Source organism: Papio anubis, chromosome 18, assembly GCF_008728515.1.
Source record: "Papio anubis isolate 15944 chromosome 18, Panubis1.0, whole genome shotgun sequence".
Lineage (NCBI taxonomy): Eukaryota > Metazoa > Chordata > Mammalia > Primates > Cercopithecidae > Papio > Papio anubis.
In genome coordinates, this window is record NC_044993.1 from 19,992,446 (window position 1) to 20,006,838 (window position 14,393).

Below are 14,393 nucleotides of genomic sequence, written 5' to 3' on the forward strand. Positions count from 1 at the left end.
TAGGGCAGGTAGCACAGGCACGTTCTAGATGATGAAGAGACTGAGTGGTGAGGAAGGTTGAACCAGGCACAGTGGCTCACGCCTGTAATCCCAGCACTTTGGGAGGCCAAGGCGGGCGGATCACGAGGTGAGGAGATGGAGACCATCCTGGCTAATACGGTGAAACCCCGTCTCTACTAAAAATACAAAAAAAGCCGGGTGTGGTGTCGGTCGCCTGTAGTCCTAGCTACTCGGGAGGCCAAGGCAAGAGAATGTTGTGAAACTGGGAAGCGGAGCTTGCAGTGAGCAGAGATGGCGCCACTGCACTCCAACCTGGGCAACGGAGCAAGACTCCGTCTCAAAAAATAAAACAAAACAAAAAATAAAACAGTGTCTATCTCATAGGCGTGCTGTGATAACGAAATTAGGTAATCTGTGTTGATTGACTTTTAACCATAGGAATATATACAGGTTTTACATTTATTTATTTATTGAAGAGATGAGGGTCTCGCTATGTTGCCCAGGCTGGTCTCGCATTCCTGGGCTCAGGCGATCCTTTCGCCTCAGCCTTCTTAATAGCTGGGACTCTAGGCGCGCACCACTACACCTGGCAGGTTTTATCTTCAAAGGTAAAGAAGGCGCTAAGCTCTAGATGCTGAAGCGGATTTCCCAGGTGTCCCCCAAGGTTTGACCCCGCCCACACGTCGCTGAGTGTGTGGGCGGTGTCGCTGCACATGCGCGCGGGTAAAGCCGGGAGGTGCTGGCGCGGCCGCCAGGAGGCGCAGCCAAGTCGTGGCTGCTCTTCCTGGTTCCCAGAGGCCCAGACTCGGACAGAGGAGCAGGCGCAAGCTCCGTGCGCATGCGCGTTCCCTGCTCACGCCGCCAACATGGCTCCAGTAGAGCACGTTGTGGCGGACGCTGGGGCTTTCCTGCGGGATGCGGCTCTGCAGGTACGGGGAGCTCCCTCCGGGACAAGAAAGATCTGGGCTGACCGCCCCTCTGGGAGTGCGTGGAGTCGGGCGGAGCGTTGCTTGGTGCGGGCGGGTCTGAGCTGGGGCGTTCTGTCCGCAGGACATCGGGAAGAACATTTACACCATCCGGGAGGTGGTCACTGAGATTCGGGACAAGGCCACACGCAGGCGGCTCGCTGTCCTGCCCTACGAGCTGCGGTTCAAGGAGCCCTTACCGGAATACGTGCGGCTGGGTGAGTGCCTCTGCCCCAGCGTTGATGGGAAGGTGGGGTCCTGGGCGCAGATGGCACCCACTTGGGTGCGAGTTGGGGTCTAGCTGCCTTATCAGAGCAGTAGATTTAGAGCCAGCACTTCCTAGGAGATAGTGGTAGGAGACAGGCTTCCTGGGTCTAGAGTCAGCCAGTAACTAGCTGTATGCCCTCGGGCATAACATTCAAATTTGGGCCTCGTTTACCTCATCTGCAAAATGGGAATAATAATTGTATCTGTGTCCAAGGTTGCTGTGAGCATGAACTGAGGAATATGGCAGTCAGCACAGTGTTAAACACTTTGCAGACACGCAATAAATTTATTTGGATTTAAAATAAGAGCTTTGATCTCTTGCTACTACTCTTGTACATTTCTTTTCAGTAGATTAGGCTGATTAACTGGATATAAAGATGTGCACCTGACAGAGCTTTAAAAAGGGAGTGCTTTTAAGGCATTGTATTAAATGTGAAAGAAAATTAAACTGGGCGCGGCGGCTTACGGCCTGTAATCCCAGCACTTTAGGAGGCGGAGGCGAACTGATCACCTGAGGTCAGGAGTTCGAGACCAGCCTGGCCAACATGGGGAAACCCCCGTCTCTACTAGAAATGCAAAATTAGTTGGGCGTGGTGGCGTGCTCCTGTAATCCCAGCTTCTCGGGAGGCTGAGGCAGGAGAATTGCTTGAACCCGGAGGTGGAGGTTGCAGTGAGTCGAGATTGCGCCACTGTACTCCAGCCTGGGCGACAGAGCGAGACTCCGTCTCAAAAAAAATAAAAAATAAAGAAAATTAAACAATTGTCTCTTGGCTTAGGAGTCAGCGTTGTTCTCTTGTTGGGAATCAAGGTGATACCCAAGAAAGGCCCCTCAGTGTTTGGAAGTGTCTTAGAGGTTAGAGGCTGATAGTGGAGATGATGTTACCTCTTCTGTGATTTCTACGATTTTCTCCACCAACTTAGTAGCTCTGTGATCTTTGCCAACTTACTAAATCTTTCCCAGGAAATACTAATAGTACTTCTGAAGATTGGCAAAGGATGAAATGAATTAACACATAAAGCTTTTAATGCAGTGCCTAGTGCACAGTAAGTGGACAGTAAATTGTAGTTGCTGCTAATGTCTGTTTTTTAGGAAATAAGAGCAGTATACCTAGTGTTCCTTGTACCAGTGTATTAGGAGACATCTCTCTGTTAATTTCAGGAAATTTGTTTTTTTTCCCCCAAGATGGGGTCTTGCTCTATCGCCCAGGCTGGAGTGCAATGACGCAATCTCCGCTCATGCAAACTCCGCCTCCCAGGTTCAACGCCATTCTGCCTCAGCCTCCCAAGTAGCTGGGACTACAGGCGCCCGCCACCACGCCCGGCTAATTTTTTTTGTATTTTTAGTAGAAACAGAGTTTCACCATCTCGGCCACTATTTGGCCAGGATGGTGTCATCTGCTGACCTCGTGATCCACCCGCCTCGGCCTCCCAAAGTAGGAAATTTTAAATGTTTATTATGGATGACTGGAGAATAACAGCAGTCGAACAGCTGACATTTATTATGCATTAAGCAAGTGCTTTTTGTTTCCTCATAGACTACTACAATTACAAGTTGAGCATCCTGGATCTGAAATTCAGAATGCTTCTAAATCTGAAACTTTTTTTTTTTTTTTTTTTTTTTGAGCTGGAGTCTGGCTGTGTTGCCCAGGCTGGAGTGCAGTGGCACGATCTTGGCTCACTGCAGCCTCCACCTCCCGGGTTTCAGCAATTCTCCTGCCTCAGCCTCCCGAGTAGCTGGGATTATAGGCACGTGCCACCATGCCTGGCTAATTTTTGTATTTTGAGGAGAGAAGGGGTTTCACCATGTTGGCCAGGTGGGTCTCGAACTTCTGACCTCAAGTGATCTACCCACCTCAGCCTCCCGTGGTGAGGCATGAGCCACTGCACCCCAACTTTCTTTTTTTTTTTTAAAGGAGTCTCACTCTGTCACCCAGGCTGGAGTGCAGTGGCACAATCTTGATTCACTGCAACCTCTGCCTCCCGGGTTCAAACGATTCTCCTGCCTCAGCCTCCCGACTAGCTGGGATTACAAGCCCCTGCTACCACACCCAAATAATTTTTGTATGTTTAGTAGACAGGTTTCACCATGTTGGCCAGGCTGATCTCCTGACCTCAAGTGATCTGCCCACCTCAGCCTCTCAAAGTGTTGGGATTACAGGTGTGAGCCACCACACCCTGCCCCAGCCAACTTTCTGCTCCTTCCTCTGCATTTGATAAGGGTGTTACAGTAAACCTAACTGGCATGAGTCTTGGTGGTGGAGAATACAAATTTCTCAACTGCATGTAGGGAAAGGTCAGAAAATGGATGAAAGTGTTAAGACTTTTCATGACACAGTGATCCTTTCTAAATTGTTTTGATACTTCCATTGTTTTGATGTGTTCTAAATCATTTTGATACTTCCGCTGGTTATCCAAGGTCATATGGCTTTTTGCCTCTAACTGAAGATGGAAATCTGTTGTTTACAGTGACTGAGTTTTCAAAGAAAACAGGAGACTACCCCAGCCTGTCTGCCACGGACATCCAAGTGCTTGCGCTCACATACCAGCTGGAAGCAGAGTTTGTTGGAGTGTCTCACCTAAAACAGGAACCACAGAAGGTAAATCAAGAGGATGGGTTTTTAGAAGCTTTACGTTGTGGGAACGATCAGATACACAAAAGTAGAAGGACTAGTGTAATGGACCCAGGGTCCCCATCATCCCCCTCCAGTTATCTCATAGCTAGTCTGTATTCATCTACACTGATCCACAGTCCTGAGTACTTTTTTTTTTTCGAGATGGAGTCTTGCTCTGTTGCCCAGGCTGCAATATAATGGCGTGATCTCAGCTCACTGCAACTTCCACCTCCAGCGATTCTCTTGCCTCAGCCTCCTGAGTAGTTGGTGGGATTACAGGTGCCCACCACCAGGCCCAGCTAACTTTTGTATTTTTAGTAGAGACGGGGTTTCGCCATGTTGGTCAGGCTGGTCTCGAACTCCTGACCTCAGGTGATGCGCCCACCTCAGCCTCCCAAAGTGCTGGGATTATAGGCATGAGCCAGCGTGCCAGGCCTCAGCCCTGAGTATTTTAAACTCAGACATTGTGTAGTATTTCACTGATAGTTATTTCTTGGTATGTCTCTAAAGATCAAGACTCTCAACTTTAAAGCCATCATTACACCTACACAAAATTAATAGTAATGCCTGTTATCAAATATCCGGTCAGCGTTCACATTCCTCAGTTATTCTGTAAATGTTAAGAGTTTGAGGTTCATACATTACAATTGGCAAATGTGTTTCAGTCCCTTTTTTTCCCCCCTTCATCCAGGGTCTACCTGTGTTGCCCAGGCTGGTCTCAGAACTCCTGGGCTCAAGTGGTCCTTCCACCTTAGCCTCCTGATTAGTCTCTTTTGATCTGTAGGTTCTGAGGAAAGGTTTAAATTTGGAAAATGCAAAAAGAATAAAAATCTATTTATCTATATAATAATTTTTTAAAAACACAATTCTTTCTGGCCAGGTGCTATGGCTTATGCCTATAATCCCAGGGCTTTGGGAGGCCAAGGCAGGAGCATCACTTGAGCCTAGGCATTTGAGACCAGCCTGGGCAACCCCATCTCTACCAAAAAAAAAAAAAAAAAAAGCTATCCAGGCCTGGTGGTGTGCACCTTTAGTCCCAGCTACTTGAGAGGCTGAGGCAGGAGGATCACCTGGGCACAGGAGATTGAGGCTGCAGTGAGTTGTGATCACACCACTGCACTCCAGCCTGGGTGACAGTGAGACCCTATCTCAAAAAAAGAGAGTTTTCTGGAGGTAAAAAAGAAGGAACACTAAGTACGTGCAAGTGTTTTTTCAAACCTTTGCTTCCTTCAAAACTCTGACTCCTGTTGTGCTTTTAGGGTCTTACCCAGTATGGCTAGGTTGAAGAGACTGATAAATTTGTGCCTGTGCCCATTGTCTATTTCTAAGCCAGAGGATTTTAGAAGCCAAAAAGTTTAACCTAATAATAGTTCATTTTCAATAGTGTTGACAAACAATTGCTTAATCTTCTCTGCCTAAAGTCACCAAAACTATGGTGGACTCCTATTTTTGCACTAGTTGAAACTACCTTCAAATTTTTTTTTAAGAGAGATGGGGTCTCACTGTGTTGCCTAGGCTGATCTCAAACTCCTGGGCTCAAGCCATCCCCCCACCTTGGCCTCCCAAAATGCTGAGATTACAGGAATGAACTACCACACTTGTTTTTTGTTTGTTTTTTAATGAGACAGGATCCTGCTATCACCTAGGCTAGAGTACAGTGGCGCTAATCACAGCTCACTGCAGCATCAAGCTCCTGAGCACAAGCAGTCCTCCTACCTCGGCCTCCCAAGTAGCTGGAACTATAGGTGTATACCACCATGCCTGGCTAATTTTAAAATTTGTTTATAGAGATAGGGTGTCACTTTTGTCCAGGCTGGTCTCAAACTCCTGGCCCAAAACAATCCTCCTACCTCAGCCACTGCACCCAGCTATTTTTTTATTTTTATTCTCTGATTTTTTTAAACACTGGATGTCAGCCAGGCACAGTGGCTCATGTGTGTAATCCCAGCGCTTTGGGAGGCTGAGATGGGTAAATCACTTGAGGCTGGGAGTTTGAGACCAGCCTGACCAACATGGCGAAACCCCATCTCTACTAAAAAATACAAAAATCCGTGGGGCATGGTGGCACACGCCTGTAATCCCAGCTACTTGGGAGGCTGAGGCATGAGAATCGCTTGAACCTGGGAGTCGGAGGTTTCAGTGAGCCGAGATTGTGCCATTGCCTTCCAGCCTGGGTGATAAGAGCAAGACCCTATCTCAAAAAAAAAAAAAAAGGATATCTTTTTTTTTTTTTTTTTTTAAGACAGAGTCTCGCTCTTGTCGCCCAGGCTGGAGTGCAGTGGTGTGATCTCGGCTCACTGCACTCACCTGGCTAATTTTTTGTATTTTTAGTAGACACAGGGTTTCGCCATGTTGGCCAGGCTGGTCTCCAATTCCTGACCTCAGGTGATCCACCCACCTTGGCCTCCCAAAGTGCTGGGATTACAGGCATGAGCCACTGCGCCCGGCCAAAAAAAAAACTGGGTATCTTTAACTTTGATAACAAGAGGTAAAATATGTTTTTTGTTTTTTTAAAGGTTAAAGTGAGCTCATCGATTCAGCACCCAGAAACACCTCTGCACATTTCTGGTTTCCATCTGCCCTCCAAGGTAATTTCTTAGACAAGCTAGGCTCTTCATGCTCTTTTCTGAAACATGTCACATTTCTGTAAGTTATGTGTTCACAGTGAACTAAATTTACGTGGACCAATAACATAGTTTGTCCAGCCGTGTCCGATCTGACTTGTTTGTCATATGTGATTTCATCTGTAACCTGAAAGGCTACAGATGGATTTTCAGGTTTTAAAATTGTTTCTTTTGATTTCAGCCTAAATCCCCTCAAGAAACAGAGAAAGGACACCCAGCTTGTGAGCCTGAGAACCTGGAATTTAGTTCCTTCATGTTCTGGAGAAACCCTCTGCCCAGCATCGATCATGAACTGCAGGAGCTGCTGGTGAGGCCTTGACTTTTGGTCTTCGGACGACAGCTCAATGTCTCCCCTACTGCTCCTGTGGGCTGGGAGTTTGAAAGGTCTGTTGATGTTTCAGATTGACAGAAGTGAGGATGTTCCAAGCGAGGAGGAGGAGGAGGAAGAAAACGGGTTTGAAGACAGAAAAGATAACAGCGATGACGACGGGGGTGGCTGGATAACCCCCAATAACATCAAGCAGATCCAGCAGGAGCTGGAGCAATGTGACGTCCCCAAGGACGTGCGGGTTGGCTGCGTGACCACAGACTTCGCCATGCAGGTGGGTAGGGTGGGCCTGAGCCCACGTATCACACACGTCATCAGCAGTGGTCCCACCGAGGTGTACAGTGTACACGGAGCTGGTGCTGCGCAGCGCTTGTTTTCCTGGTTCTGGAAACCACCTGTGCCCTTGGTGATTTTTCGTTTTGCTTAGAGGCTAGACTATCGTGATGTGATGACAACATTTGTATAGTACATTAAATGTTTAATGTTTACTATTTTTTTTTTTCTTCAGTGTATGTAATGTCATGTGGTCAGTCAGATTCTTAAGACAGGGAGAGAGAGTTTTCAGCCAGCAATGAGTATATTTGCCCCAGACAAAATAAAATGTCCATTGAGAGAGCTTGCTAATGACAGGTCATGGAAAATGACAAACACAGGCTCCAGGACAGTGTTAGAAAGACATCTGAGTCTTCGTCCTCGTTTACACATCTTGAGAGGGCTCCCCAGGCTGAGTTTCCTTCACAAAAGCCAAGGAATATGGGCAACGCAGGGTTTGTGAAGTTCCCATAACTGTGATTACAAAATTGATGTGAAAAGAAAATTGATGACAAGAAAATTGAGTTCTTTAACTTGTGGTTGTAGAATGTTCTGCTGCAGATGGGGCTGCACGTGCTGGCAGTGAACGGCATGCTGATTCGCGAGGCCCGGAGCTACATCTTGCGCTGCCACGGCTGTTTCAAGTAAGTAGCTGGTGACCTGGCCCTGGTGCCCTCTGTGGAACACACAGTTTCTTTTTTTGTTTTGAGACACAGTCTCGCTCTGTAGCCCAGGCTGAAGTGCAGTCGCACAATCTCAGCTCACTCTGAGATTGCAACCTCTGCCTTCTGGGTTCAAGTGATTCTCCTGCCTCAGCTTCTCAAGTAGCTAGGACTAGAGGCACATACCACTGCACCTGGCTAATTTAATTTCTGTATGTTTTTAGTAGAGGTGGGGTTTCACCATGTTGGTCAGGCTGGTCTCAAATTCCTGACCTCAAATGATCCATCCACCTCAGCCTCCCAAAGTGCTGGGATTACAGGTGTGAGCCACCACGCCCAGCCCACTCTTCCTGTTTCTTCTACAGACTTATTTAAAGAGTGCCCTACATTAACGTATGTTTCTTCCACCTTGTCATTCCTCTGGGGCCTGGGTTCTGTCTCCACCTGGGCACCCCCGAGAACTTGGGGACAGAGGTTGCCAGGGACCTCCCACCTTATCTCAGTGGCATGAGGTTAGGGACATGGGTTCTGGAACAGTGAGCCTCATTCTTTAGTGGTACATACTGAAACGTTTGTCCTTGGAATGTCTGGGATTTGCTTTGACATAATCCACAAGTAGAAGGAGTGGGTGGGGGTGGAGATGAAATAAGATTGGCCGTGAATTGATAGTTTTTGAAGCGGGGGGTGGGGGGTGATGGACACATGGGGGTTTATCGTGTTTTGTCTGCTTTATACATGAGAGATTTTCTATTTACAAAAAGAAGAGTACATGGGTTCAAATCCAGATTCTGTGTCCTGCTGCCAGGGTGATTTTGCAAAAGCTGATTCACTTCTTTATGCTTCAGATTCTTTTCTTTGAGATGAGGTCTCACTATGTTGCCCTGGCTGGTCTTTAACTCCTGGCCTCAAGCAATCCTCTTATCTTGTCCTCCTAAAGTGGTGGGATTTTAGGCGTGAACCATCCACCTCTCAGATTCTTTTTTTTTTTTTCTTTTTTGAGATAGTTTCACTCTTGTTGCCCAGCCTGGAGTGCAGTGGTGCCATCTCGGCTCACTGCAATCTCTGCCTCCCAGGTTCAAGCGATTCTCCTGCCTCAGCCTCTGAGTAGCCGGGACTAGAGGCACAATGCCACCACGCCTGGCTAATTTTTTGTATTTTTAGTAGAGGCGGGTTTCACCGTGGTAGCCAGGATGGTCTTGATCTCTTGACCTCTGATCCGCCCGCCTCAGCCTCCCACAGTGGTGGGATTACAGGCGTGAGCCACTGCGCCCGGCTTCGTATTTTTGTTTGTTTTGGTTTTTTTCTGAGACTGTCTCACTCTGTTGCCTGGAGTTCAGTGGCACAGTATAGGCTCACTGCAATCTCTGCCCCCTGGGTTCAAGTGATCCTCCTGCCCCAGCCTCCTAAGTAGCTGGGACTACAGGCACCCACCACCACATCTGGCTAACTTTTTGTATTTTTAGTAGTGACAGGGTTTCACTATGTTGGCTAGGTTGATCTGAAATGCCTGAGCTCAAGTGATGTGCCTGCCTCGGCCTTGCAAAGAACTGGGATTGCAGGCATGAGCCAGCACACCCGGCCCTATCAGATTGTTAATAAGATTGAGAAGGTGGTTGTGAGGAACTAGGAAGACAGTCGTGTCAAGGACTCTGTGGTATCTGGTACATAAGCAGCGTGCCTATCGGGCGAACTGTTAGTTTCTTGACCACTGACCTCTCGTTGCTTTTCTGACTCTTGAGATGGTTCCTGTGGTGAGGGCTGGTGTTCTGTAGGGAGGCCTCTGGGACCCTGGAGACCGCCTGGTTGGCGTGGAAGAGCCTCTGCCGCAGCCTTGCTGGTGGAATGTGGCTTGGGGACCTACTCTAGGGTGGCATCTGCCACTCTGCAGGCTCAGGCTGGGTCTGGAGGCATCATGTAGATCCATCTGGTGGTGCCCTCGTAGAGGCCCATGAGGCACTTTCTGAAACATCAAAGGTGCCTCTCTGGGTCCCCAGCTCTTCCACTGGGCGGGGAGTTGCCTGTGTGAAGCCTCATTCCCTGAAGGCCTGAGCATAACCCAGCACTCAGCTTGGGGCCCAGCCCCGCCAGCCAGTGTGGCTCTGCCGCTCCTCAGAGTGGCCCGCACCTTCCTCTCAAGCTTCACGTCATTTTGCTGTTTCAGGCTCATGACAGTAAAGCTCCTGGCTTCATAAAATTCCATTTTCTCCAACATCCTTTGTTACAGAAGCACTAAATTCACCAGATTAACACTCAATTCTTAGAAACACTTGGAATGTTCTTCATTCTTGTCAGATTAGCCCCGTGACTGCACAGTTTGCTGTACAAAATAATTAGGTCCCAACACTTGTTACGAGGTGCTTAGTTCAACTCACAAGAGACTTCGGGTAAAGCATTTGGCTTCTCCAGCTATTCCACCCAGCTCTTGTGTCTTGACCATTGGGAACTGATGGAGAACTCCAGAAGAACAGGGACCAGGGCCACTGCTTTGCCGTTGGCAGCAGCAACTTCCTCCTGTCCAGGGTCCACTGTCCATAGGGCTTAGAGCGCATAGGCGGGGGAGGCCTTGGGTCTGTCCTCAGCGCCTGGGCTTCGTTCAACCACGGCAGTGTGTTTCCTGTCTCAATACGCTCTGCCGCCTCCAGAGCTGCTCCCGAGTTACCACCCAGGCTGCCATTTGGAGAGAAGGTAGCTCGTGGTGTGACGAGGTGCCCCTCGAGAAAGTGCCGTGATGTGAAGGGCATTGATTCTGGAGCCAGACTGCCTGGGTTTATCTGCCATGGACCAGCTGGGTGACCTTGAGCAAGCTGCCTTAACTTGCCTCAGTTTCCCCATCTGGAAAATAGAGATGGTGCCATCCTCCCCCTCCCAGGACTAGTGATGTGAACCCTACAGAACAGAGCCTGGCGGTGTGTAGGAACGGTTCGGGATTCACCTAACTGCATCCTGCTCGCTTGCACACTTCCTTACCCGCCCCTCCTGTGGTTTATCTATCCCTCAGAGGGACGCGGCGGCCCTTTGCTGACAGCTTCAGTGGCCTCCATCTTTGTGACATGTGTGGTGCGATTCAGCCCTTCCCTGTTTCTTCTACTGAGGCCTGGGATCCACCTTGTACTCTGGGGAGGCGTTTGCTGCCTGTGGCTTTGGCACAGATCATCTCCTTTTGTGTGTCCCAGGACAACGTCTGACATGAGCCGAGTGTTCTGTGCTCACTGTGGGAACAAGACCCTGAAGAAAGTGTCCGTGACCGTCAGCGACGACGGCGCCCTGCACATGCACTTCTCCCGCAACCCCAAGGTGCTGAACCCCCGCGGCCTCCGGGTGAGTGGCGCCTCTCCCAGTCCCCTCCCCACGCCAGAGTCGAAAAGAACAGAAAGGACAAAAGAAAAGCAGTCTAGTCATTTCTGCAAGATCAGGGATTGAAAGCCTGGGACCTAGGTACCAAGACGGAGCAGGGAGAATGCACACATGCCATCTCCTGAGAAGCGACCGGTCATCCGGGCAGTAGCTGTGAAAGGCGGCAGTGGTGGCTCACGAAGCGGGAGCTCATTTGGAGTAAGGCAGAGGTTAGATTTGTGCAGGACTTGAAGGATGGGCAGGGTCTCGGGACGCCCATGGTGCAGAGAGGAACGGGTGTGGAAAGCACAGCACAGAAGGCCTGATGGGGTACATGCGCAGCAGCTGCCAACACAGAGAACCGGGAGGGAAGGATTAGAGGACAAATGAGCGGCATGAGTGGCACTGGCCTCTCCCAACAGTAAAATAGCCACGCGTGCATGAAAACCTTTCAATTTTGAAATAATTTTCAACTTACAGAAAAGTTGTAAAGACAGTATAAACAATTCCTGGGGGTTTTTTGTTGTTTGAGGCAGGGCCTCACTCTGTCGCCCAGGCTGGAGTGCAGTGGCGCCATCTTGGCTCACTGAAACTCCACCTCCTGGGTTCAAGCGATTCTCCTGCCTTAGCCTCCCAAGTAGCTGGGATTACAGGCGCACGCCACCGTGCCTGGCTAATTTTTTTATTTTTAGTAGAGACGGTTTTGCCATGTTGGCCAGGATGGTCCCCAACTCTTGACCTCCGGTGATTTGCCCACCTCAGCCTCCCAAAGTGCTGGGATTACAGGTGTCAGGCACTGCACTCGGCCAACAATTCCTATTTACCCATCACCTGGATTTCCCAGGGTTAATCATGTACCCACATCTGCTTTCTCTTTATACATGTACATTTTTTTTTCCTGAACCATTTGAGTAAATTGTGCACATAATGCCCTTTTGCCTTGAAACAAGGACTTTATCTAAATCAAGAAATCAGCATTGCTGCGATACCACTGTGTAATCTGCAAACCCAAATCCAGATTTTACCAGTTGTTCTACAAACTTCCTGACAAAAGGAGATTTTTGGGTGGAGAATCCAGTCTAGAGTGACACGCTGCATTTTGTCATCTCGTCTTTTTTCGTCTGGGGTCCTTTCTCAGTCTTTTGTCTTTGATGACCCTGACGCTTTTGAAAACTATGAGCCCGTTCCTTTGTAGAACGTCCCTCCCCTTGGGTGAGTCTGGTATTTCCTCGGGATTGGATGAGATGGGGCTGTGCAGTTTTGGCAGGAACACCCCAGAAGTGATCCTGCTGTGTCCTTCTCAGGACTTCATTTCAGCGGGTAAATAATTAGTTGTATCATGTACTGGTGATACTAACTTTGATCACTTGGTTCAGTGGCTTCTGCTACCTTCATCCCCTGTAAAGTTATTTATAATACTTAATTTGTAGAAAGAGGCTGAGACTATGTATATATTATTTCTCGTTGAACTTAACTAAAGTTGCCTGAAACAGTGATTAGAGTGATGATTGCCAAATGGTGATTTTCTGTCATTCCTTCCATGTTTATGGCCTGGTATTCTACTGTAAGGAGGAACTTTCTTTTATTCCCATGTATTGATTTCTATGAGTGTGGTCTTGTGGATTTGTGTTATAGTCTACAGGTTGTGATCTGTCAGTCATTTTGAGCCTCGCATTGTGCCAACCTGTGGCCAGTGGGAGCCTGTGTTCTTTAGACAGATCCCAGGTACTCTTTCAACACAACTTTCTGGCGTAACAAGAAGTTCCCGGCCTCTCAGCCGTCTCCTGCCTGTGCGCCAGAATCTGCCATTTCTCTCAGGAGCTCTGGTTTTTTATGCAGGAGGGTTTTTAGAAGTAAAGATCTGGAGACTGGGTGTGTCTCTTGTCCTGGGGTATCATTGCGTCTTGGCTCCAATGGACAGAGCTAGGAAATATATACATGTGTGTATAAATACACACTGGAATGTTTTGTATTTCTATTTCTGTATTGTCTTTAGCTGAAGGTACGTAGTCAAAATACCGTGCTCGGTCTTTCATGTGTGAATTGAGGTGGGAATCAAGTGGGAGGTGGCGGCATGTCCCACGTAGCACATGGTAGGCAGTCAGTTACCACCCGCTGTCATCTGCCTGCACCAGGATCTGCAAGGTCGGCTGCGCCTTGTGTGACTGTGGCTCCCCTTCTTCTAATGGCCCTTCCTTGTCTTATTTCCAGTACTCGCTTCCCACTCCCAAAGGGGGCAAATACGCCGTCAACCCCCACCTCACCGAGGATCAGCGCTTCCCTCAGCTGCGACTCTCCCGAAAGGCCAGGCAGAAAACCAACGTGTTCGCCCCTGACTACATTGCCGGGGTGTCGCCCTTTGTGGAGAACGACGTCTCCAGCCGCTCAGCTACCCTGCAGGTCCGGGACAGCACCTTGGGAGCTGGGCGGAGACGCTTGAATCCCAACGCTTCCAGAAAGAAGTTTGTGAAGAAAAGGTGAAGTGCGAGTTCCCGCAGGCAAACTGGATGGATGTTCTGGCCACTGTGGAGTTCCGGTGTCCCATTTCCCCAGCCTTGTCATCTCCAGGACCACCCGATGGAAATAACAGGTGGCCTTCACGGTGCGGCTCTGCCCCGCCATGCCCTGCTGGGTCTGCAGGGAACTGGGCTGTCCCATGGCCTGTGAGCGTCTGGAGCACCTGGCCGCCTGCCAAGGAAAGGGAATTGGATACAAACAGAACAGCGCCCTGGAGCCAATCTTCGAGAAAGGAATTTCCAAAGGATAATATTTTTCTAGTAAATGCGGCTGCAAGCGCCTGTGCATTTTTATTAAATAGGCCAAATTTTTGCTGCTTAGGTCATCTCGAGGCTGACGCTTGAGCTGTGTGCCCAGAGATCATGCATTTAGATTTATCTTTTTGCCAGAAAATACAAGGTTATAATAAAACTAAGAACTACCATTTCTTTCTTTTCGTTTAACCTCTTCTTTTTTTGAGAATGGTTTCCATTAGTCTGGAAAGTGCAATGTGGTGAGCTCCCTGCCGGCCTTTCACCTGGATTCCCTACGGTTCTGCCTCATCTTTTTCTGTACACACAGTTAGTCACAAAGTATGAGCCGTCTAGGAAAAGGATATTCTTTTACATAACCACAGTAGAGTTAGCAAATTCAAGAAATATCACGTTGGTACATTACTATTATGTAACATAACAGCACTGGTAATCACCTCGTATCAGTTCTTTCTTCAGCTGCCTACTGTTCCATTGCGAAGAGCTATGAAACAAACTGTGTTAACTACTTACTCTACATGA

At 48.6% G+C, this 14,393-nt stretch overlaps 1 protein-coding gene across 1 annotated transcript; it reads left to right on the plus strand.

Annotated features, from left to right (window-relative positions):
• Positions 1–804: 804 nt before the first annotated feature.
• NOB1 (NIN1 (RPN12) binding protein 1 homolog) lies at positions 805–14,048 on the plus strand. Its single transcript, XM_003917108.4, has 9 exons — positions 805–929; positions 1,051–1,183; positions 3,699–3,829; positions 6,361–6,432; positions 6,650–6,775; positions 6,870–7,070; positions 7,655–7,752; positions 10,944–11,088; positions 13,315–14,048. Exons 1-9 carry the CDS (start codon positions 867–869, stop codon positions 13,582–13,584), a joined length of 1,239 nt encoding a protein of 412 aa, XP_003917157.1. The 5' UTR covers positions 805–866; the 3' UTR covers positions 13,585–14,048.
• Positions 14,049–14,393: the final 345 nt, after the last annotated feature.